Raw genomic sequence first — 26110 nt, forward strand, 5'->3', positions numbered from 1 at the left:
CCGGAGTCAGACAAGCCATCAAAAGAAGGAAGGCAAGTGGCAACTTTGGAGCCCGGAAACACAGCAACTACCGTATCTTTCCGTGTATAACACGCCCCCGTGTATAACACACCCCTGTTTTGGGAGACTCCAAATTAAGAAAATATGGGGGGGGATTGTACCCATGTATAAGACGACCCCCCAATTTTAAACATGTTTTTAAAAGAAAAAATCTAGTCTTATAAACGGAAAAATACGGTAATTACAACTCATCTGGTACTGGGTTTCTGCAGCAGGATTAAAAAGGGGAGCAATGGCTGAAGACACACCTGATACTGGGCTGTTTTCTGGGGGGCTCAGCGCTACACTGCTCCATGTTTGGGGCTGCACATCAGGAGCTGAGCACCTGCCTTGCGTGCAAAAGCAGGTACCTTTGCCGATGGCATCTCCAGGTATTGCATTCTGTGTGAAGCTCAGTGCAAAAATACTGAGATAGATAATTTTGGTCTGGCACTGTAGAAAGCAGCTTCCTATACTCCTCTTTCGTTCATCCCACGAGGACTGGAATCTTACATTCATTTTTTAGGAGACAGTATTGACAATACTGAAGTTCAGTATTGCCTGAATTGGGAGACAACGGCTTCCTACGTTGCTATGTTCTCAGGGTGAGGCCCTAGAGTTGCCAGGTGTGCTTTTGTTTCTTTCCCTCCACAGGGCCTGGGAACTCTTCAACTGCTACAGGGCAGGGAGGAATTCAACGTATGTAGCTTTCCCCCAGCACGGAGTGATGGTGAAACGCTGCATCTGTTGAACTGCTGCCTGCACACACAGGTTAAAGGCTTGGCAGAGAAAGAGATGGAAGTGGAAGAGCTGGAAATCCAAATTGGATTGGCAGACAAAAAATGTCTGAATATGCAGAGTTGGCAAGAATGACAGCAAGATTCCAAGATGATACAGATCAAATATTTAATAGCGAGTGGGACATATACAGAGTATACCTAAAAGAGCAATGTAAAAATCTAAAATTCTATGGCAGGCCTGGATTGACTTCTGCATGAAATTTTACAAAACCAATACGACTGAAACAACTTAGGAAAGCTAAAGGAAAGTGTGTAGTCAAAAATGTACTTTAGTGGGGTGATTGGAAGTCATGTTGGAAATAGTTATGTATGAATCTAATTTTTTTTGGTAAAACATATCAAGTTTGTTTTGTTTTTGTTGACTTGCTTTGTTTTTAAAATCAATAAAGCATTATAAAAAAGGGATATATAAGAAAGGGGGGGGGGAGAGAGAGAGAGAGAAAGAGCTGGAAATCCAGTGGCTGTTAAGAGCATGCATGTCCAAACATTGCGCTTCCTTTCCTTTTGTAAAATGTATATCCTGCTTGATAGTAGAACAAAACAAAACAAAACCCATCAAAGCCGTTAAGGTTTTGGAGTCCAGCAGCATTTTACTTGCTTCTCCTAGGCAATTATCTCAGAAGGCAAGCTTTTTCCAAGAGTGGATGAGCTGTAGCGTCAGAGCCTCAGCTTTGCATGCAGAAGGTCCCAGGTTCAAACCTCAGTGGGAGAGAACCTGGTCTAAAATCCTGGAGAGCTGCTGCCAGTCAGGGCAGGCAGTACTGAGCTAGATGAACCCAATGGTCTGACTCAGCAGAAGGCAACTGAGAAGGCAACTTTGTTCTGTTTAAGCAACAAAACTTCAGGCGTTCAAGGAAAGGGCTCAGAACACGAAAACGCACACGCACACACGGCAATCTCCCCAGATAGATACCCACTGCTAGTTACTGGCAAATTCACATGCCCACATCCTGCTCCCAGCCCTTCACCCCCAAAACAAAGGGGAAGTAGCAAATTCACAGACCGGAGCCTGCTGTTCTGCAGAAGGCAGTGTGTAAGGGGGGGGGGGGGAGTGCTGGCACACAATAAAATCTTGATTTATCCAGTGCTCGAAACTCCCGGTGTTCTAGGAGCATTTTGTGACAGAGAATGAGCGTGAGTAGTTTCTGAGCTCTGGGCGCAGCACTGCTCCTAAGATTTCAGATTAAAGCTGCAGAGTGGAAGGAAAGGAGGACTTTTTCCAGCTACTGTACTCTCTGAAGACTGGAGATGAGACCCTCTTAAGAATCTTAGGGGGGTGGGCGGGGGAAGGACTAGACCATGTGGAAAATGAAAAAAGTATTTTAGCTGCAGTTCACTCACTTTCAGCTTTGTAAAAGTGCGCCTAGACATTCCGTTGTTGCGCCCATAACCTCGATTTAAGGTGCCATTTAGCCCCTAGCTTTCACATCTCTGTTTCCAACACTGGATTTATCCCGTACAGCGACTTTTAATAAAGTCACATTCGTCAACAATAAAGGGGGAAAACTTGTGTTCCTGAGTGACTTATTACTGCACAGAAGCTCATTCTTTTGGTATGGTATGGTATGCCCTACCACATCTTAAGAGGTTGGTCCACAATGAGGATCCTGAACAGGTGAAAAGATGCCGTTTGTCTGAAACGCTCAGTGCGCAAAATGCAGCATGCAACCTTCTGTGTCACACTAGACCAGGCACCCCCAAACTTCGGCCCTCCAGATGTTTTGGGCTACAATTCCCATCATCCCTGACCACTGGTCCTGTTAGCTAGGGATCATGGGAGTTGTAGGCCACGACATCTGGAGGGCTGCAGTTTGGGGATGCCTGCACTAGACGCTTCCCTCACCTGCAAGAAGCCTGGAAAGTCAAGTCCCGTGAGAGGCAGAAGCTTGCTGGGTGCATTTTTACACTCCAGCTGGTGACGGCAGGGGACTCATATTTGCTAGAGGTTTTTAAGCAGAGGTCGCCGGGTGGCCATCTGTCAGGGTTTCTTTAGCTGCAACTCCTGCATTGCCGCAGGGGGTTGGGCTAGATGACCCTCAAGGTCCCTTCCACCTCTACAATTCTATGATTCAAGCAGATAAGAGACCCGCCCCCCCCCCCTCTCTCAGTGGGATCAACAACATTGCCAGGATTTTGAAGGACGGGACCCTAAGACAAACTCAGAGGTTTTTGATATTTCTGCCTTTGGGGACCCATTCACAAGGGATGCTTGCCCTGGCCCCACCGATGCTCTGTGGCTGTAACAGGTGGCAAAGTTGCTTCCAGAAAGGCTTTCCCCTTAATTCCTGTGCCCAGCTGTGCACCCAGCCTGTAAAGTGGGCTAAGCATGAGCCAGTTGCTTCTCAGCTTTACATCCCGGCTTCTGCTTCTTCCCCCTCCCTCTGCCGCTTCCGTTGTGTCAGACCTTTCAACTGTAACCCCTTTGGGGCAGGGGACCACCTGACCTCTTGCACTCTGTGAAGCCCCAGGCATGCGAAGGGCACTCTAGAAATTAAAAACAACAACACTTACCGGTATCTTGTCATCGAAGAACCCCACAAATAAGAACCTGCAGATCCCCAAAGCTCTCCTAGAAACACAGCCCAAAACACTTTCTCTGACCTGCATTTGAAGGTAACACATCTCTTGGCCTTCCTTCCACACCCCAGGCACCCTCAAGAGGCCCCTGTCTGCAGAAGGGGGCTCCCTGGCCTCCCATGCTTGGTAATATGGGGAACGGCCACAGCTCAGTGGCAGAGCCCTTGCCTTGCATGCACAAGTTCCCAGGTTGAAGCCCCGGAATCTCCAGCTAGGGCAGAGAAGCATTTGAAATTTGCCAGGCACCGGGCGCATTTTGCACCTGGCTATCGGCCACTTGCAAGCAAGTGAAGGTATTTGGGCGCCAAGATGGCATCCGACATCACCACCTGGAGGTACATGCCTGGGGATCCTTGGATTTTGACTGTTTTCACACACTAGCAACGCATCCTGTGGGATTCTATCCATTCTATTTTATCTGCGCAATTAGAAGGAAGTTCAGGAACCCCAAAGTCCCAATGAAAAGTACAACTTTTGAGTTGTTGGGCCCCAAAATAGCAACTGGGTGTTCTGTTTTGCCAACTGTATCCCTGGTTTAAGGAGCTATTTAGCACCTGGCTTACAGATTTGAGTTTCTAACACCGAGGCAGAGATTCTCCAGTCTGAAACTGGAGGCAGAGCAATATGTCCTAGGAGCCTAGGATCACAGGGAGCTGCCATATACGGAGTCCAGACCATTAGGTCCATCTAGCTCAGTTTTGCCTTCACTGACTGGCAGCATCTCTTAAGCGTTCTCTCCCAGCTTTACCTGGAGATGCCATTGGGGATTGAACCTGCACACAAAACAGATGCTCTGCCAATGAGTGGTTATGGCCCTTCCCCAAACTCTGTGCAATCTGACTCAGACTGAGACCGCTTCCTATGTTCCCAGCACTCAGCAGCGTCAGAAGCAGCAAAGCGACACACAGGAGCATCAGAATGGCCCTGCTGGATCAGGTCAAAGCGGGGGTGTGTGTGTGTGTGTCTATGAAGTTCAGTTTTCTGCTTCCACGGTGGCCAAGCTGATGCCCCAACGAGGAGCCCCCTCTAGCAGGACTCTCTCCACCTGCAACTTCCAGCAAGTGGCATCCAAAAGCAGACTCCCATGCCCTGCTTCCTTTCCAAAAACTGGTGCTCCAAGCACCAAGGCTTTGTTTGGGCAGGAAGCCAGTAAACCAGTGGGGTTTTTGCACCAGGGAGCAGTGACAGTGGAGGGGGGGGAGAGAGAGAGAGAGAGAAGAGGGAAAGGCATTACAAATCCATCCCCCACCAAGGCTGGCAACTGCCCAGTTGTTGGTAGGAGACTGCGAGGCCTCTGCAACTGTAAAAGCTCCATTTGCTGACACAGGCTTCTTGTGCGGCTATTCCTGGACAGCCGTCTCTGATAGCAGAAGACCCCTCCCCTTCCCAAGCTGAGAGGGCCGAAGAGTCTGAGAAGGTGCTGAGAAGCGGAAGCCCTGAAAGTAGAGAGCTAGAGGCCAAGAGCAGCAGGACCAGGCTGAGGTTCTGGGGAAGGGCGTATGCCTTGCCGCAGAACAGGAAAACCACGAAGCCTTTTATCGAACCAAGCGTAAAAATGGGGTGGGGGGGGGAGAAAGATGGTTTATGCCAAGGGTAGGCAACCTAAGGCCCGGGGGCCGGATGCAGCCCAATCGCATTCTCAATCCGGCCCGCAGACGGTCCAGGAATCAGCGTGTTTTACATGAGTAGAACGTGTCCTTTTATTTAAAATGCATCTCTGGGTTATTTGTGGGGCATAGGAATACGTTCATTATTTTTTCAAAATATAGTCCGGGCCCCCACAGGGTCTGAGGGACGGTGGACCGGCCCACAGCTGGAAAAGGTTGCTGACCCCTGGTTTATGCTCCCCCCAGCGCAAGAATAAAGAGCAGGGTGCGAAAACAAGACAGCAGACAGAGCCGAACACAAGTTGTCTCCAAACCTGCATACTGTATTTGGAATTGGGTTCAAGGACAGACAGCAGAGCACAGTGAACTCACCGGGGGGGGGGAATCACTTGAAAACAAGAGTGCAAATTTGCAAGATTGCAGGGGGTTGGACTAGATGACCCTTTGGTCCCCTCCAACTCTAGTTTTATGATTCCGATTATTATATTTATTCTTTTATACTGTGAGCGTTTTTATACTAGGCATTTTCCAAGGGGCTAAGAACAGCATACAGTACAAGGTTCCCCTTACCGATTTTCACAATAGCAACCCTACTTGCCATAACGGCTGCTGCAGGCAGCAATGCTTCTGAATACCAGGGGGGGAGAATGCTACTGTGCTCCGGTCCTGCTTGTAGCTTTCCTACGGGCAACTGGTTGGCCACTGTGAGAACAGGATACTGGTCTGGATGGGCCCCCTCTGGCCTGATCCAATAGGCTCTTCTTTATGTTCTTAACTGCTTTGTTGGGGAGGAAACAACAACCCCCAGGCAACTTTTCAAAGTGATGGGGCTGGGGTGGAGCCCCCCCCCCATCTTTCACTAAGGCTACTCTCCCATGCACACTTCTGCAGCAATAATCCCCCAGTAAGGACAGGGTATCAGAAGGGGCTCCCAGTATAGACCTGCACCGTTTGCTGGGTGGCTGAAGCCCATTCCTATACTGTACTTGAGATTTACTCTGAAGCAAAAGCGCACAGACCGACAACTCAAACCAGCACAAAGCTTGGAGCCAAGATTCGCTCGAAGCTGCCCCTTGCACGTCATCCCTCTCGCATAGTACAATTGCTCCAAAATTTGCTAACCTGGGAGCCCTCCAGATGCTCCGGCCTGCAAATCCGGTCAGCCAGCGCAGAGCTGTAGTAGTCTGAAACATCTGGAGGGCAACAGTTGGGGAGGGCAGGTCCGGGCAAACACGGCTTGCTGAGCTCCCTAAGTTAACTTCCGACCTAAACCCCATTTTCCTCTCATTTTCTGCGCACGCGCTCGCACACCCACCCACCTACCCGCCCCTCAGCGCGCACGGATGTTCTTTGGGGCAGGAGCGGCGTCGCAACGGATTAGACCCCCGTTTCCTCTATCTATCTACTCTGCCCCGCGCCCCCAACAGGAATGGGATAAATATATCCGAAATAAGCAACGAGTTTCGACTCGCCCGCCCAGACTCTCCTCCTTTGACTCTTCGCTTTACCCGAGATGACTTCCTAAAAAATTGGCAGCTAAGAAAGGAGAGGAAGAAGGGAGGGAAAGAGCGATTGGCGGGGGGGGGGGGGCAGAGAAATCAAACGGTTTCTGCGTTGCAGTACGCGGAGCTACCGCTGGTGCTGGCAAGGGGACGAGAAAAGTGTGTTGCGGGGTGGAGGGGGGGCGAGAGAGAGAGAATGTAAGAGTCTCAATCTGTGTCTAGAAAAAGGAGGAAATGATCCAATATGTACGTTTGGGAAAGGGGTGCCCAACCATCCTGCTAACCTCCTCCCTATTAACTGGGGGTGGGGGTTAGAGAGAAGCGGCGGCGGTACTCACAGCTGGTTGATGGCGTTCTGGGAGATGACGGCGTCGTCGGAGAAGTAGGGGATCATCTTGGGGGGCCGGCGGCGACAGCGGCAGAGAGGGCAGGCCGGGGCGGCGGAAGGGGGTCGACCGCTGCCGCCTGCTCCTCCTCGGCCCCCGCCGCCTTGCTGTCTCCGCCGGAGCCCGCTCAGGGTCATGGGGGGCTGCGGGGTCCCCGCCGGAGAGCGCGGAGCATGGGCGAGGCGCGAGGCACCAGGGCGCACGCCGGGGAGGAGAGGAGCGCGGCTGGCGGGCAGCGCAGGCAGGAGGCGAGCGAGCTGCTTGCGCTCCGGCGCCGGCAGCGGCTTCTGGCGTGCCCGAGGAGCGCCCGCCCTCCTGGCCTCCCCAAGCCGGCACGCCGCGCAGTGCGCAAGGGCGAGCCGGCCCAACTTCGCCTCTGGGCCGGCCCAGGGGCGGGGCGCGCGGGCGTCCCTTCGCCGGCCACGAGGAGAGGCAGGCGCTGCCCCAGCACCAAAGGCCGGCCCGGGCGCGCCTTGCGTCTCCCTGGCTCTCCAAGGCGGCAGCAGCAGCAGCAGCTCAGCCACGCGGCCTTGGGGCCGATGCCTGCGGCGGGGGCGTCCGGTCGCCTCCCCCTCCCGTCAGACGGAGGGCAGAGGGGGGCAGCCCGGTTGCGTCGCGCTCTTCCCCGCAGTTGGCAACCGCCTTCCTCTGGGAAGTCCGCAGGCATGGCTAGGGTGCAGAGGCGCCGTGCCTTGAAGCCTTTGATAGCCATGACCTCCATGCGTTTACCTCTCTCTCTCTCTCTCTCCCCCATCCACTTTTTAAAAGCGTCCCAAGGTAGTGCACTCCGCCCGCCCCCCTATGAGGAGGCCAATACGGTATACGTTGACGTCTGGAAACCAAGCCTGATGAGGAACAGCTGAAGTTGCTGTGTATGTTTAGCCTGGAAAGAGGGGACTGAGAGGAGAGATGATGGCCATCTTCAAATATCTCAAGGGGCTGTCAGATGGAAGAGCGAACCAGCGTCTTTTCTCCAGTTCCGGAGGGTAGGACTCGAACCCATGGCTTCCGAGTTATAGCAAAGGAGAGGCCAACTAACCATCAGGAAAAACTTTCTGACAGTAAGGGCTGTTCAAAGTGGAACAGTCTCCCTTGAGAAGTGGTGGATTCTCCTTCCTTGGGAGATTTTTAAGCAAAGGTTAGATGGGATGCTTGAGTTGTGACTTTCTGTATGCAATGTGGATGATCTGCCATCAAGCTGGGGCCCTTCGCCAAAGGTTGCAGGCAGCGAATTCCGGATGGCCATGTACACTCTGCCTAGGCACCTTCCTGTAACAAAAGGCTTTAGCTCCGTGACAGAACACCCGCTTTGCATGCAGAAAGTCTGAGGTTTCAATCCCTGGCAGCATCTGCTGGTGCAGCTGGGAGAGACCCCCCTGCCTGACACCTTGGAGAGCTGCCACTGCTGCCAGTCAGTGTAGGCAATGCTGTAGTGCAGTGTAGGCAGACTTATGCTGTCTGTCCTGAATCTCCCACTGTCAGCCTCTTGTTCTCACAGCAGCCAACCAATGACCATGGAAAACACTCAAGCAGGACCTGGGTGCAAGAGCCACTCTCCCCTCCTGTGCTTTCCCTCAACTGGCATTCCAAAGCATTGCCGCCTCCCACCATGAAGGCAGAGCAGCGCCATCATGGCTAGTCACCCTCTCCTCTTAGGAGAAAAGCAGGAAAGGTAGGGTCCTCCAGATGTCATGGAGAGAACACAGAAAATAGAATTGTAGAGTTGGAAGGCACCACGAGGATCATCTAGTCCAGTGTTTCCCAACCTTGGGTCTCCAGCTGCTTTTGGACTACAACTCCCATCTTCCCTAGCTGGCAAGACCAGTGGTCAGGGATGATGGGAATTGTAGTCTGAAACCAGCTGGAGACCAAAGGTTGGGAAACATTGCTCTAGTGGGGCTTGAACCCACAATGCTGAGATTACGAGTCTCATGCTTGTTGCTGGACTCCAGCTCCCAGCTGGGCCCCGGACAGATGTCAAGCAACATCTGAGTTCCATGCCCTGCTCTAAGAAATGGCATTTTGTGGTGCCTGTGAGAGATGGAGAGATGTCTCTGCTTAAGAAGAGGTGTCCCCTATTGAGAGAGGTGGGGAATGTCTTTTAGAGCAGGGATTGGGGGGGGGGGGAGAGACACCTCAGCATGGTCAACAATTATGGGACCTGGATATCTGGAGGGTGGCAGGCTCCACTTCTAATGCCCATCGGCATACTTGACCCATTGGGCCATACTGGCTCCTGGGATGTTTTGCATCTCAATATTCTCTGGCTGGCCTCTGTTGTTTCCCCCTACCGATAGAGAACCTACAAAAGGAATCTATATTTTAGGTACCCCATAAGGGAAAAGAAGCAGTTTTTTCTTATAACATGGGAGTTGGTGCCTGACCGCACCTGGGCAGCCCTCCAGGTTCCCCACCCCTGCCTTCAGGTGTGCCTATAAAAAGCAGCTGCCCCCCCCTTTCAAACACTGAACTCGGAGGGCAGTTCTGTGTGTCAACAGCTGGGGAAAGTAAAGAGGCCTTTTGTCTCCTTTTTAATTAATTTATTTATTTTAAAAACAGGTTTTCTTATGACCCACGGCAAAAAGGAAGGGCTGTGTGGAGAAGCTCACAGATGCTGCACTAAAGCCCCTGTCAAAGCATTCAGAAGCCATTAGCAGCTTGCACATGATGGGCTTGTGTGGAGGAAAGCTCGTGCCACAAAAACCAGGAAGGGGATTGCAAAGAAGTAAAAGAAAGAAAGAAAGAAACACACCATATCTTTAAAGCACGATGATGCCACTTTAAGTAGGCATGGCTTCCCCCAAAGAGTCCTGGGAAGTGTAGTCTGTGAAGGGTGCTGAGCATTGCTAGTAGGAGACCCCCTATTTCCCCACAAAGAGCTACAGTTCACAGAGTGGTTTAATAATCAATCCCTTTCCACAGGGAGCTCCAGGAATTGTAGCTGTGTGAGGGGGGAATACGGCTCTCCTGCCAACTCTCAGCAGCCTGAATAGACTACAGCTCCCAGGATTCTTTAGGGGAGGCCATGACTGTTTAAAGTGGCATCAGAGTGCTTTAATGTATGGTGCAAACCAGGCCAGAGAGCCTTTTGCCTGCCTGGTAGGGGCTGCAGTAATGATGAAATGAGCGGGATGATGCTTCCTAGCTTTATTTCAGGTATGGGGTAGCTCTTGCAGGACCCCCAGGACCCGTCATCCCCAGCAGCCAGCAGGGCCAATGATCAGGGATGGGAGGAGGTCAAGGCTACCAACATCTGGAAGGCAGAGGTGACCCTAGGCTCCCTTGCGCCCTGAATGGCCTCCCAGGTGTTGCTGGAGTCTGGAGTGGAGTCCAGTCTAACAACATCCAGAGGTTCCCCACACAGCTCTCCATTGCAGATTCAAACCAAACTCTGCTCTCTGCTCAGCTAGGAATTTCCTTCCTGCGTATCCCACCCAGTGAACAGTCCCGACCACTTCACCGTTTCCAGCCAAGCCCCCAAATTTATTCTCCTTCGTAGGGGCTCAGAGTGCCTCTGGGCAAAGCCAGCGTCCCTCCTTCCCTTGCCACTCAGATCGGGGCACAGGAGAGGCAGCCCAGCACGTTTTGCTTTTTAGGAAGTCCAAATGTTGGATTTTTCCAGCATGCAAGGTCACTCTTTTGGTATCTCCCCCCCCAGTCGTAAAAGAGAGAGCAAGCATATGGTGGGCAGATGACTAGCCCCCTCCCCTCTTTCTTTCTCTCTGTGCAAGAGGATGGCAAAAGGTCACCAGAAACAGGATGGGGAGGGTGGACCCACAGGCAAATTCTTGCTTTAGCAATAACTTGCAGCTATGCAAATCTTTTTGACGGGAACCAGGCAAAATTCACCCCAAGCTGTGAGTTGCTCTTGTGAATTTTAAAAGGAACAAAACACAAATACACACCCATCCACTTTAATCCAGAGGTTCCCAAAGTCTACTGCTCTTATCGCTTTCAAAACTACTTCCTTTGGTAATGTTTGCTTGCCTTTACCACTCGTGAGTTGTCACAAGTCACAAGACAGCCAATGATTGGCAATAGCAATCTATATCGTTATAACTTAGTTATCTTACGTCTGTGGTAGGTGAAGGTTTGTGCGTGCTCGGCTACTGTTTCGTGCTATAAACTTCCTTCACCCGTATGTTTTCGTTAGTAAGAATGCGTAAAAATGTTTTTCATGCAACATCTGGCACCGCTGGATCAAGTTCAGCAGTTCTGCTGAATTAACTAAACTAAATAGTTTTAATTGGATTTTGAGTAACTGTGCAATCAATCTTTACTGTTTTGAATTTCACTGTGTTATTATCTTCCTTAGTGGGTCGTGCAAACAGCTTTTCTGAATAATGGTTTTTATAAGGTAGGGGGCACTGGAGATGTGTTTAGGGGGGCGGTGGTCAGGAAACAGCCTGGGAACCACTGCTTTAATCAGATGTACAAACCTCTCCCTAAAGAAAGAAAAAGTTCAGCTCCTCCATTTCCCCCTTCCCAGTTATAAGTTTGTGTGTTTTTCAATGTAGCTATTTCATCTTCATCTGGAATTTGAGAAGGATCTCCCGTTTATTTGTTTCAAAAGCCATGCAAATTTTGGGAAACGGCCACATAAACCCATCCTCTCAATTTCTCACGGAGGGTGGGATCCAGACATCAGATTTGCCACCATGTGCAAATACTGAAACAGCAGTTTGCCTGCCTACATCCCATCATAGGGCGTCTTGGAAATGGCCTGGCAACCTGCCATTTAGAAAGGACAGGCAGAGCACACCCGTCTCCCCAATGTGCTACCGACTAGCCACATAAGGCTACCAGCTGCTTCCTAAATCACTCAGATTTTTCCTGGGGAAAACCTCCTGCCGTGAGGCAGCATAGAAAAACAAAACCCAAGCCAACAGATGTTTTTAAACTTTAATACTTTTGTGCTGTCAACTTGAAATATTTTTGACAAGTACTACAAATGTGAATCTTTGTGGGAAAGACTGGAACCTGAAATGATGTTTTCTAAGGACTGTCAAGTCTGGGGAAAATCTGGGCCACTTTCCCTTTAAAACAGGGGAACATGTGGCCCACATGTGGTTCTCCAGGTGTCTGTGGACTCCCAACTCCCCATCAGCCAGTATAGCCGGTGGTCAAGGATGATGCTAGATATGAACATGAGAACATAAGAAGAATCTGCAGGATGAGGCCAGTGGCCACTCAGATGCCCCCACGGGAAACCAGCAAGCTGGACCTGAGCCCAAGAGCCCTCTCCCCTCCTGCAGTTTCCAGAAGTTTTTAATCAGAAGCATTGCTAGTAGCCACCAACAGCCCTTTCCTCTATTATAATTCCAGCAACCTCTGGAGGGCCAGCCCACAGCCCGCCGTCCCTCCGCTTATGGCACACGCAGATCTCAGCCCCACTATACTGCCATTATTATTATTTTAAAAAGAAAGCCAGTTTGCCTGGCTGAATTTCCACCTGTGCAGCTACTAAAAAGTTTAACTGTGCTTCCTGTAATGAGGGCAGAATGCACTCTGGTTAAACATCATTCATTCTCTGCTGGGCTTTTAAAAAAAAAAAAAAGAGAAAGAGAGAAACACAGATGGAAACTGCAGCCGCTACGTAACTGCACACGCTTCCCCATAATAATTATATCAGAACTGGAGCACACACTTCCCCCTCCTGCTAATGAACATGCCAGCCTATGCTTTGCGTACGCCATACAGCCTTGAAGACGCTGCGCTCCATTTATCACAGTGGGGAAAGGCGTTTGCACCAGGAGAGCGACTATGAGGAGGCAATAACCTAGCAATGTCAGAATGCATCGTTGCGCAAGGCACTCACTGGAGCTGGGTGCAAGGGGGGGCAGGTCCAGCCACTGGCACCCCCTGTTAAATAGTATATTCTCTGCCAGAGGTTCTGCTCTGCCTCCACAGTTCGGGGCAGTGATGCTTCTGAATCCCAGTTGCTGGAAACCGCAGGAGGGGAGAGGGCTCTTGTGCTCAGATCCTGTTTGGGGGCTTTCTGGGGGGTGGGGGGATCTGGGTGGCCGTAGTAGGAACAGGATGTTGGGCTAGATGGGCCACTGTGCCTGCTCTCTGTTCAGGATCTTGGGTTAGACAGCAGCTGTTGTAGGTGGGCAGTTTTAGACCCCAGTTGCAGAAATTGTTTTATTGCTTTTAGTTTCCCAGAACCTTCTTTTTTAAAGCTTTTGTCCGTGAAGTGGTTTAAATAGACCTGCAGAAATAAACCAGACAGCTCCCTAATGCTCCAACCTGCTGTTTTTCTAGCTGGAAGGCCACTGGGCATGTGTAAAGCATTGCATGTTTTCTTTAGGTCAAAAATAAAAATAAAAATTGGCACCACCAGCTTGAGAAGGCAGTTTCCAGAATCGATAGGATGCAACACAGTGCTGGGAAGTACTGTACGGGTTTCTTGTGGAGAGAGCTCAAATATTTGTGTGTGTGTCCCATTTTCTGCTTGAAGCAAGTGGTGTTCCTGACTCATGGCTCCTGGAGGCCCCCCCCCCCATGTAATTTCCTGGACAGGAGCAGGGTTTGGAGTGGATCAGAAATCCGAGCAGATGTCTTGGTCTGATAAGAAGCAGGCAGGGAATGCAAATGAGGAGAGATAAGTGGCCTGGGCAGCCTTCTGACTCTGCTTGGAGAGACAGGGGAAGGTAGCCACTCCAAGGTACATTCTCTAACATATATATAATGGCAGGTGGACAGGATGGAAGGAAACCACTCAAAACCAAACCAACTAGCCACCCCTGACGAGAGGGGCATGGAGGCAATGGGCCCACTGCTAATTCCTCCTCCATCTGCCTTGCAGAAGCATGAAACTGGACACAGCGGTTCAGAGAGTGAGCTGTGACGGCGATGATGAAGTAAACACCCGCCCCAGATTCAGCTCCCACAGGGTGGCTTTAAGCTGGCCCCTTCTTAAAGAGGACCCACAACTCAGTGGGCAGAGAGCCTGACTGGCATGCAGAATGTCCCTGGCACCATCTGCAGGCAGGGCTGGGGAGAGGCCCTTGAATGAAATCCTGGAGAGCTAGGCGGCCCATCGTAAGCAGCTCAATTACGTTCCTGTTTAACTCGGATCTTAAAACCATGAGGACTAGGATCTTGGTTTATGTTAATGGGAAGGAAGCTAGTTCAGGGGTGAAACGCCTGTTTTAATTCAGAACCGTGAAAGCATGCTCCAATCCTTGGCACCTCCAGGGCTGGGTAAAGACTCCCCACCCCCCACCCCTACCTGAAACTATGGAGAGCCACTGCCAGGCAGTGTGGGCAGTATAGAGCTGGATGGAGCAATGGTCTGCATTTGCCAGCTTCCTGTGCGCACAAGTAGGCTCCTGGCACCAAGAAAGACTGGAATGCAAGTTATTAAATCACTGTGCAAGCCAGGCTTCCCAAGGGAAAAGGAGCCCCTGTGGTGTATTGCTTAGTGTTGCACTTGGGAGACCAGGGTTCAAATCCCCATTCGGCCATGAAGCTCACTGGGTGTGAACCTGGGCCAGTCACACTGCCTCTCAGCCTAACCTATCTCGCAGGGTTGTTGCAGGGATTGAATGAGGAGGGAGAGAAGCCTCATTATAATACTAATAGTAATCTGCCTTGACGCAAGTTGACTGTGCAATGAATGGTGGTGGGGGAGATTTCATTCAGATTTACGGGGTGCGGGTGGAATCTCGACTCTGCAACAAAAGAAAAACCTCAGCCGCTCTCTGCTTGGGTTTATCTTCCCAGCCCCCCCAGCCCATTTCCGCTCCCCGCTGCCATTGCAAGAGGAAGTCCCAGGACAGAGGTCGGCGCATCAACAGCAGCCAGTCGTTTCCCATGGCAAGAAAGCATTTCAAAAATGCCAGAATCGTTATCTCTCTCCCACACACACACACACACACACACACACACACGTCAAGATTCAGCCCACTGCACAATAGCCTTCCACTGAAAAGGAAAATTAAACCACACACACACACATAAATGTTTCCTCTCTCGCCCAATCTTGCATGGTGGCAACAAGATTTGCTAGCCACCCAGGTTGTTTTTTTTACAGAGGAACAAGGAGAAACAGGATTGATGTCTCCCCTGCTACATAACTTTAGGGATGGGCAAATAGGTCAGTTTCAACTTCTCTCGGTTTTCATTTTTAAATGCAGTTCCCCCACATTTCCACATGTTGGGGGGGTGGGGGGGTGGAGGAAGTCCACATGAAAACCCATCAGCATTCTGGTGTGAACTTCTCCCACACATTTTGGAATGCGGTTTTTGCTTACTACACACATTTTTATGGAGCCGTTTCTTCCGCCATGCTGTATTTTCACTAGATATATGCATTTTGATCGATACCCTAATCCTAGGATGTGCATTTTTCTGCATTGCAAAATTCATAGAAATGAGAATTTCAAAGTGGGACTGCCTGCCTTTAGGTTTGCATACTGTGTTGCAAAGTGCAACTTAGGTGGGTTTGCCTTTAAATGCAAGCTTAATTGAATTTCCCCCTCAATATCTCTTGCATGCACACAAACACACAGCGAGGGATCTTCACTGGCTAGGTCAGCAGTGCAGTATGAAATACATTCAATAACGGGTGAGATCGGGGGGGGGGGAGGAACCTGCCAGCGCCCCAGATTCCCCATTCCTGCACAACAAAAACTAGAAAAAGCAGAATCAAAAGCCAAACCCCTGCCAACTCAGGACTGGGTCGAGGACCTTTTGCCTGCAAAGCAGGAGCTCTCCTGCAAGACCCCTCAAGTGCAGCTGGGGAAAACTGGCGTGAAACTCTGGAAGGCTGCTGCCAGCCAGCATGGGGGATACTGGATTGGCAGGGCAATGGTCTAACTGCAGATGTTCCTGTTTAAAATCAAGAGGTGGTGGCCTCTCCTTCCCTGGAGATTTTTAAGCAGAGGTTGGATGGCCACCTGTCAGGGATGCTTTAGCTGGGATTCCTGCATTGCAGCAGGGGGTTGGGCTGGATGACCCCGGGGGTCCCTTCCAACTCTACGATTCTAGGAATCTTTATATTTAGGAAAAGGGCCATAGCTCAGTGGAAGAACAAGCTGCTTTGTGTGCAGAAGGTCCCAGGTTCAATCCCTCCTGGCATATCCAGGTATCTGTGCTTTCCATTTGTGGGGCCGTGGCCAATAGGGGGCAGCCAAAACTGCACAAGAAAATGTATACAGGTGCAAGAGGTACCTTCTGGGCTGGAACCGGCAGTCATCTTCCCCGCTGTCCGCCTCCTGCATACAGAAGAGAGGAGAGAAAAGGGAGATTAAGGTGCTTATTAAGATTAAGAGACGGGGTGTTGCCGTGTAAGAGCGTTGGACTAGGACCTCACAAAGTTCTCGTTTGAGCCAATCAAGCTCTCTCGGCCACCTTGCTGAGAGGATAAAAGCCCCGGGGGGGGGGGTTTCCTTATGTCAATCTACAAAGCTCTGAACAACTTAGGTCAGGGACCACCTGAACTCACCTCAATCACTGAGCTCACCTGCCCGAGCATCGTAGGCCGTTTTCTGCGTTCTCATTTGAAAACAACAAGAAACTGAGCCTTTAGTGTCGCCGGCCCAGCCCAGTGGAACTCTCTGCCAAGAGAGATTTAGTAGGCACCTTCCGTGCTGGTGTTTAAACACTTGCTGAAACCTTTTTTTATACTGCCGTGCCTATGCAGGCAATTAAGAATACACCCTCCCACAATGGTTAGTGGTTGTGTTCTCAACTTTTTAATGCTTTTTATTATATGTTTTACTGCTGTAAACCACTTTTTATTGGTTTTTTTAATGATAATGGTATGCAAATATTTTTTATAAATAAAATAATAAATAATAACAAAATGCTTTAATGCCCCCTCCTGGCCACTGCTGGAAGAGTATGGGGAATAATTGGAAGAAGGTAACCCTCCCACCCCCCACCCCCACCATCACAAGAGGCGTAGCGTGTCAGAAGAAAAGGTGTCAGAAGAAACACAGGAAGTTCAGGAAACACACAGACAAATAAAGCACAAAAACCCTGACACACTGAAGTTAGCAAGGGATGGAATGTGGAATCCTGCCTGGACTCCCCAAGTAGAGTGAAGCACAAACTTAGTTCTGTAGGGAACAGAAATTAAATCCAGTTTCTTTTCAGCTTGAGGGCCGTATTCTAGCATAAGTGTCTTTCTGAGGGCTGCATGCTAGCGGTGGGCAGGGTCAAGGATAAAAACATTCCCCAGCGTTGTACCATCGTACAAATCATGGGGCTTATATGGACACCCACACCTCTTCGGGTGTTTCTGTGTTCCAGCTTCCATCCTCCCCGGCTGCTGGGACCCTGCGGTCTGGGGCAGCCAGCTCTCCACCCCTGACTTAGTCTGACTAGGCCTCCTTGTTGTTGTTCTAAAGCCAAAATCTCCCTCTTTCAAACAAGCAAACAGCAAGGTCTTCCAGAACTGCCACAAAACCTGTCTGTACCTTCTGGAATTTCAGCCACAGTTGTTGTTATTATTATTATTATTATTATTATTATTATTATTTTATTATTTATACCCCGCCCATCTGGCCGGGTTCCCCCAGCCACTCTGGGCGGCTTCCAACAAAATATTAAAATACAGAAATTCATCAAACATTAAAAGCTTCCCTAAACAGGGCTGCCTTGAGATGCCTTCTAAAGGTCTGATAGTTGTTGTTCTCTTTGACCTCTGGTGGGAGGGCGTTCCACAGGGTGGGTGCCACTACAGAGAAGGCCCTCTGCCTGGTTCCCTGTAACTTGGCTTCTCGTAGCGAGGGAACCGCCGGAAGGCCCTCGGCGCTGGACCTCAGTGTCCGGGCAGAAAGATGGGGGTGGAGATGCTCCTTCAGGTATATTGGACTGAGGCCGTTTAGGGCTTTAAAGGTCAGCACCAACACTTTGAATTGTGCTCGGAAACGTACTGGGAGCCAATGTAGGTCTTTCAGGACCGGTGTTATATGGTCTCGGCGACCGCACCCACTCACCAGTCAAGCTGCCGCATTCTGGATTAGTTGTATTTCCGGGTCACCTTCAAAGGTAGCCCCACGTAGAGCGCATTGCAGTAGTCCAAGTGAGAGATAACTAGAGCATGCACCACTCTGGTGAGACAGTCCGCGGGCAGGTAGGGTCTCAGCCTGTGTACCAGATGGAGCTGATAAACAGCTGCCCTGGACACAGAATTGACCTGCGCCTCCATGGACAGCTGTGAGTCTAAAATGACTCCCAAGCTGCGCACCTGGTCTTTCAGGGGCACAGTTACCCCATTCAGGACCAGGGAGTCCTCCACACCTGCCCGCCTCCTGTCCCCTACGAACAGTACTTCTGTCTTGTCAGGATTCAACCTCATTCAACCTTATTAATCACCTGCCCTTTGCCCTAAGGTCCCAGGATGGGTCACAGCATCAACACACAATATTAAAAGAAATTTAAAACAATGAATCATCACAAAAATAAGGTGGGTCCTAGAAATCTGCAACCTCAAGTGTCCAAAGCCAGGGTAAAGAGGCCCGTCTCCAGCATCCTCTGGAAGCTGGATAAGGAAGATGCCTGGCACAGCGCTGTGGGGAGGGAGTTCCACATCTTAGGGGCCACCACAGAGAAGGCCCTCTCCCTGTGGGCCACCCCACAAGCCTCTGAGGGTGGCGCAACCACCAAGGAGACCCCCTCTGCTGACCTCAGCACCCAAGGGGAAAAAGGTGCCCTTTCAGGTATGTGGGACCTGAGTCCTTTCGGGCTTTAAACACAAATGTGAGTACCTTGAATTGAGCCCGGAAACTAACTGGCAGCCAGAGCAGGATATCCACAGCTGGTTCAGCCTTCCAGGCACCAGCCTGCGGATCTAACGTGCCTTTCGTTTTCCTTTTCAATGTTCCCCAAAGGCGGAGGAACAGCCAGGCACATCTGGTGAGGCTGTTTTTCCCCCTCTCTGACCCTCCCCCAACCAAAGAAAAAGCACATCCCAGATGTCAAAAACTGTGTGAACAAATAATTTTTAATATATAGGGCAGAGACTCTCAAGCGAGGCCTCGCATTTGGCAGGGCAAGTGCCTTTCCCTCTGCGAGCCGCCAAGCCCCAGTTCCCGCAACGAGGTGTTAGGGTGTTCTGCCAGCTGAGCGCATGCCCAGCAGCCCAAAGCATTCTGGGACGCATCAGAGGCCGAGGAGGGGAAGGTCCTTTCTCCCCATCAGGCCGCAGAGCAGAGCAGAGCAGAGAAGCCGCTAAACCCACCTTGCTCATATCACCAGTCTTTCACGTTTAAGAACATCCGAAGAGCCCTACGGCTGAATCAGGCCAATGGACCACCGAGCCCAGCATCCTGTCCTTGCAGCGGCTAACAGGTGCCCCCATAGGAAGCCCCCGCAGGCAAGAGCCGAGGCTAAGAGTGGTGCTCCCCCCCAAAAAAAATTGTGATTCCCGAAATCTGGAGAGAAAGTAGCAATTGTGACCGAGAATTTGTCTAATCCTTTTTAAGATTCATGCTAGCTGGCGGCCAAACAGAGATGGCCGGAGGGGGAGTGGAGGGCTGGCAGGCTGACAGAATCATGGTTTGCTTAAGCTCTTAGTGGAAGCAAGAACGTACGACAATCTGGATGTCTAAATGGTTGCCGTTTGTTGCTTTTAAATGTTATGTGTCTATTCTGAACCGCTTTTGAGATTTGTGAGTTCTGTAAATAAGAGATGGTACATAAGTTCCACCCCCTTATAACAGGATTGGGTGTACTTATAAGGGGGGGAGGCAAATAATAATGATGATGATGATGATGATAATAATAATAATAATAATAATAATAATAATAATAATAATAATAATAATTTATTATTTATACCCCGCCCAACAGAAATGTTAAAAAACACTAATTTCTTAAAGATTAAAAGCTTCCCTAAACACGGCTGCCTTCAGATGTCCTCTAAAAGTCTGGTAGTTATTTTTCTTTTTGACATCTGGTGGGAGGACGTTCCACAGGGCGGGTGCCACTACCGAGAAGGCCCTCTGCCTGGTTCCCTGTAACTTGGCTTCTCGCAGCGAGGGAACCGCCAGAAGGCCCTCGGCGCTGGACCTCAGTGTCCGGGCAGAACGATGGGGGAGGAGACGCTCCTTCAGGTATACTGGAGCGAGGCCATTTAGGGCTTTAAAGGTCAGCACCAACGCTTTGAATTGTACTCGGAAACGTACTGGGAGCCAATGCAGGTCTTTCAAGACCGGTGTTATGTGGTCTTGGCGGCCGCTCCCAGTCAACAGTCTAGCAAATTCATGCAGGAAAGGGCTATTGAAGGCTACAGGCCATGATGGCTCTGCTCTGCTCTCCACGGTTGGGGCCAGCCATGCTTCTGAATGCCAGCTGCTGGAAACCCCAGCAGGGGAGAGCTGTTCTTGCGGTCGGATCCTGCTTGCTGGTTTCCCATTAGGAGATCTGGCTGGCCACTGAGAGAACAGGATGTTGGACTAGGTCAGGGGTCTGCAACCTTTAAGACAAAAAGAGCCACTTGGACCCATTTCCGAAGAAAAATAAATAAACTGGGAGCCGCAAAACAGGGACGTAATTAGAAATCAGAGGGCCCCATAGCAAAATTTGCTATGCCCAATAATCAATGCCCCAAAATGCCATAGAAAATTAATCAGGGCTCCGAGCCCGCAAGCCTTTTCTGCTGCTGGGCAGGAAGAAGCGCGCCTGTATAAAAAAATAAATAACTCCGCCCCCCGTGAGCCTATTGGCTGCAGAAATGCGGCGGGGAGGGGCTGATGCAGGGAGGGGGCCGACCACGCTCCCCGGGCTGCTAACGTCACCTTGCATCCTTTTTGCACAGCGCACGCGCACAGCGGAGTTGTGGACTCCGGCGGGCGCCGTGCGGGGCGCAGGCGCACAGCGCGCCGCCGCAGCTGTGTGCTCCGGCGGCGGTGGACACCGCGCGAGTGTCTGGCGGGAGTGGAGGGCGCTGCCGCATGGCTCAGGCGGCGCATGGCTCGGGCGCCTCCTCCCCTCGTATCCGCTCCGGAGCCGCAGCAAAGGTGTAAAAGAGCCACATGCGGCTCCGGAGTTGCAGGTTGCAGACCCCTGGACTAGGTGGTCCATTGGCCTGATCCAGAAGGATCTTCTTAAGTTCTTAAACAAAAGATCGGAAGTGAGGTCAACCCCCCAACAGCCTGCCCAGAAACGTCTCTGACTCCCCAGCCCCCCATCCCGTGCAAATACCAGTAACACTTTCAAATCAAAGTTCTACACTCTTTCTTCCCTTCCAGCTCTACAGTTCTGTGATTCTTTGGTCTTTCATTCCTTCAGCTGCCTGTACAGGTCGTGCTGGCTGGGAGTTGATGGGAGTACAGTCCAGGTTGGGAAAAGGCAGGTTTACGGAGAATCAGAGTGGTGCTGTGGTTAAAGTGTCAGACGAGGACCTGGGAGACCAGAGTTCAAGTCTTCACACAGCCATGAAGCTCACTGGGTGACCCTGGAGTCAGTCACTAGATCTCTCAGCCTAGCCTACCTCACAGGCATTTGGTGGGGTTTAAAGGAGGAGAGGTAGAAAATGGTGGGATATCTATCAATCAATAATCAATCAATCTTTCCCACAATTTATTTATTTTACGAGTTCCATCTGCCCCAATTTTTAGTTTTAGTGTTAAGGCACAACTGTGTTTAAAAAGAATGTGTATGGCCCGTTGTGTTTTGTAATATCAGATTCCTTAAAAGACATAAACTTCTGGGTAAGCCAACAGTATTGGTGTGGGGGAAGGAAGGGGGGGAGAAACACTGCCCCCCCCAGCTATGACTATAGGACACCTCAGTCATCCCAAGTATGTGGGCCGCATCCTTTCTGCCTTGGAAAAGGCAAGGAGCCACAGGAGCAGGACTTTGCAACAAGCCCTCCGGCCACAGAAAGGAACGGCCAGGAGAGGCTGGGAGCTGGACAAAAATTATAAGACCACGCCATAGAGTATGCCAAGCATTTAAATTATCTGGGCTTGACACACTCTCAAGGAGCAGGCCTGCCTTGACTTAAGACACGCCAGAGATAGTCATCGGCCACAGAAGAGGTCAGGAAAAGATAAGAAAAGCACCCTCTTTTCCCCGCACCAAGGAGCCGAGAGGTTGAGATATTTGGAAACGTGACCATTTAAGGTCAGGAAGAGAACAGCCATGGCTTGGTGGTTTGCATGCAGAAGGTCCCAGGTTCTATCCCCACTGGCATCTCCAGGGAGGGCTGGGAGAGAGAGACTCCCTCCTGAAACCCTGGAGAGGCGCTGCTGCCGGCCAGTGTGGGCAATACTGCACAAGACGGATCAATGGTCTGTCTCCGTATACGGTACCATATTGGCCTGAATAAAAGCCGCACCTGAATATAAGCTGCACCTTTAAAATTGATGGGGGGAGGGGGAGAAAAAAAATACCCGAATATAAGTCGCTCCCTTCCTCACTGCTCATACCGTAAGCTGGCGAATATAAGCCGCACTTTTAACTTTTCATGGTCGGAATGTGGGGGAAAGTTCCAGGGTCTCAAGTCAGCTTTCGGCGAGGGAGGCTGTGCATCTTGAGATGGGGCACACCCTGCAGGGAAGCTTCTATGTTGGGGGACTGGGTAGAAGGGGAGACGTCCCCTTCCTGGAATTTCCTGGAGACTTGCCCCTAAAGGTGCAGGGAAACAGCAGGCAAAGTGACCAGTGGGAGGCTGGAAAAACTCCCCAGCGAGGAAAGGTGCCACCATGTGGGACTTTTGCATTTAGAAATAAGATTAGGGGTTTTGGGGGGGGGGATAGGCATGTATAAAACAATGCATGTAGTGTAAAGGAAGGGTGTAGGGAGAAGTTGTTCTCACCCTCCTGGTCTTTCAGCAGAGCCTAAATATCCCCCATCTCCCCCCCCCCCAGGCGTTCTTTGCATGCAGAAGCTACAGAATTGTAGGAGGACTCAAAGTGTAATCTAGTCCAGACCCCTGCAATGCTGCTGCCAGGTTGAATTATTGGCAACTGCAAGTTTGGGTTCTTTTTTCAAAAGGGGGGGGTCAGTTTGTATACATTGGGAATGACCCGAGACCTTGGCATGCAGCTGCTGCCAACCAGTGTCTACAATACTGGCCCGGATGGACCACTGGCCAGACTTGACATAGGCCAGCATCCTAAGTTTCCTTTCCAAGACAATCCTTTCTGAAGGACCAGCACCAGCTGTAAGGTTTAAGCATAGCTCATAAATTCCTTAAACTGAAAAATAGCCCCTGTCAGAGGGGTGCAATTTCAGGCTACACCACTAGAGGGAAGCAGAGACAACAGGGAGAGCAGAGGAGTCTGGGGAAGGAGACCCTTGTGTCAATCCTCACCTGTTTTCTTATTCGGTTGGGAGGGAGGGGCTTGAAGAAGATGCCCTTGATTCGGAAACGAATTATCAATGGAACACAGGAAGCTGCTTCCCACAGATTATTTACACGGACTGGCAGCAGCGGTCAGACTGGAGATCATGTGCCCAGCCCCACACCTGGAGATGCCACTGGGCAATCAAACTGCGGACCTTGCGCTAAAAACAAAACAAGATTCTAGTCCTCATGGCTCTGAACGAAAGGCTGGTTTAAATGGGAACACGGGAAGGTGACCGTGTCAGTCTTCTCTATAGTGACTGGCAGCAAGGCCAGCTCTCCATGGATTGGGAGGGAGATGCTGGGGACCTCTTTGCATGCAAAGCAGCTGCTCTGCCGGTGAGCTATGGCCTTTCCCCCAAGGCAGAGCAAAATAAGAGTAGGCGTTTGGAAAGCTGGTGCGACTTGTAATCTGTTTTTGTTTGCTGGTATCCATCTGTCTCTGGAGACAATGGAGGAGTGGGCCTTTGCGGGTGAACTCAATCTGTTTTTAGTCTGTTATTATTTAAACTTTCTCAAAGGGTTAAATTACTGCTATTTTTCTTCTTCTTACTGACAATTTTATTGTTTTATGATTTTTTATAAACTTATTTGAGGGTTCTTGTTTTTTAGACTCGGTTTTGTGAAATAAATATGCTAGCCAACTGGCACCTCAATATTCTACTATCTGTATGATTACTATCACTGCTACCGCATTTATACCCAGGGGTTTTTCTGAGCAGAAACTTGGGGGAACCCACTTATATCTGTAATCAATAAAGTTATGGCCATTTCTAATCCAGATCATTGCCTGCCTGAGTTTATTAATCAAACTTCCATTTAGCAACTGCCTGGGGGGGTGGGGGGTGGCAGCACTGCAACTGGGCCCGCAATAAACAAACAAATTTTGTGGTGAGTTCCACCACCTTTCCCCAGGAAAAAGCATTGTTTATAGCGCACCTTTTCTCCAAAGCGTTCAAGTGTGGCAGACACAATTCTCCTGCCCTCCCTGTGAGGTAGGCCAGGGGCAGAGAGAGGCAATGGCTGGCCCAAAGTCACCCAGTGGGGATAGCTGAGTCATAGCTGAGCGACGATCATTTGAACCCTGGTCTCCCAGATCCCTATTCCAGCACTCTAACCGCTTACCTGAAAAAGTATTGCTGCCTGACGCCCAACCATTTGAAGTACCACCCTGCTGAAACAAGAGCCCTTTTGGACAATGCCCAGGATGAAGGAAAATAAGGGTGGGCCGAAAAGGGACTTAACGTACACACAAAAACAAACAACTTTTTGGAGGTATGCGTAAAGTAGATGTTTTGGCTGGTGGGTTGCGCGGTGCTTGGATTCCTGAAAAACCACCAGAAGCCTCTGAGTGGGCCTTGCTTCCAGCGCTGAAACATAAGCCACGGTCCCAAGTTCACACCGCCAGGACCATAGCCAGCCCACAGGAAGGAGGGCAGCCAAGGGACCAAACCGACTCCCCCTGCACTCTCCCAGGCCGGAGAAGCAGCGGGAAGTTCGCCCAGGAGTTTTCAGGGCATGTCGTGCAACCCACAGCTGGAAACTGGGATGCAGCAATCCCTTTCTAACATGTCCACACACAAACATCGTGAACGTTCGCAGAGGATGCATTGTGCCCACCTGCTGGCCTGCAGATGTTTTAGAGCCAACGGCTGCGGCTGGTTGGAGCTGTGCTTGGCACCCCACTCTCACCATGGCCAACCAGTTGCCTCTTCTGGAAAACCAGAACCTGAGAGCAACAGCGCTCCCCTCCTGCTATTCCCAGCGAGTGGTGTTCAGAAGCATTTCTGCCTCTGACAGCGGAGGCAAACCAGAGCCATCGGGCTTAGTAGCTACTAATAGCAGTCTCCATTGATTTGTCTAATCCCCTTTTAAAGCCATCTCCGTTCCAAGGGGAAAGTCCAGTGTGGATTGAAATTTGAGAGAAATTGTGTCTGCTGTGGGCATGAATCAGGATGAGGGTTTCCCGTCCCAGCTATGGGAATGAGTTAGCCGAACAGTGCCAATTCTATTCTCTCTCAGAAATGCAAATATTTTGGAAATGGCACTGGAACGTTTGGGGAAGGCTGAAAGCTGGTGGGAAACTAAGCCCACGAGGTACGAAGCAGGTCAGCCTGAGGCTGGCTTTGCCAAGATCAAATTCCTTAAGCGTGCCCATTACATACAGCGATAAAGGGGGGGAGTTGCAAACAATGCAGGGTGTGTCAAATGGCAATTCAATGAACACACACGACAGCAGCAAAGGGGTGATTGACACAACCATCCTAGCGCTATCAAGCTCATTATTGCCTGCCGTGGTGAGAGAGGAAGCTACTGTCCTTATTCATGCCCCAAGCGGATGGAATCAAATCTCTCGATAACTTTTCAATTTGGCGGCTTCACGCCGGACTCTCCCCTTGAAGTTCCTGCTTTGGAGAACAGAGACTTCCTTCTCAGACTGACAGCCTGCTGGGCTGGCCTCTCTGTCTCTTTGAACCCAGAATCTTTAGATGATTCATGAATACCCAACCCATCCTTTGCCACAGCTTCCCAGACCTTCCAGTCGCCAACTTCTCCCAGTACGTGACACACTTTACTGATACCCTATGCAGGTCACACACACACACACAAAAAAGAACGACAGCTGGCCGCACTCGCTGACCGCCAACGCACTCTTTGTTACTACATTGCACCACAAATTAGCATATTAAGGTCAACGATGCAGAGTCCCGCCTGTCGCAGAGATGCACAAAGAAGACTGCTCTGTCAACGGCGGCTTTTTCTCTTTCATGCAGGGGCTGCACTATTTTTTTGCTTTCAGCCATCAGAGCTAAAAACTTTGAAGCAACAGAATAAACCTTTCTGATCTTAGAATCATAGAGTTGGAAGAGACCACAAGGGCCATCTAGTCCAA

General features: G+C 50.5%; 1 protein-coding gene across 2 annotated transcripts in view; it reads right to left on the reverse strand.

Annotated features, from left to right (window-relative positions):
- The window catches only part of SSH2 (slingshot protein phosphatase 2), a 127203-nt gene that overhangs the window by 66750 nt on the left and 34343 nt on the right, over window positions 1–26110 (reverse strand). Inside the window, exon 2 of one of the 2 annotated variants that reach the window (XM_060268515.1) lies at window positions 16089–16132. In XM_060268515.1, the coding sequence (XP_060124498.1) occupies window positions 16089–16132 (44 nt within the window). Of the gene's footprint in view, window positions 1–6863; window positions 7486–16088; window positions 16133–26110 lie in introns of those variants that run through there. The other variant, XM_060268516.1, reaches the window with a different exon arrangement.

The sequence above is a fragment of the Zootoca vivipara genome, chromosome 15 (assembly GCF_963506605.1).
Source record: "Zootoca vivipara chromosome 15, rZooViv1.1, whole genome shotgun sequence".
Taxonomy (NCBI): domain Eukaryota; kingdom Metazoa; phylum Chordata; class Lepidosauria; order Squamata; family Lacertidae; genus Zootoca; species Zootoca vivipara.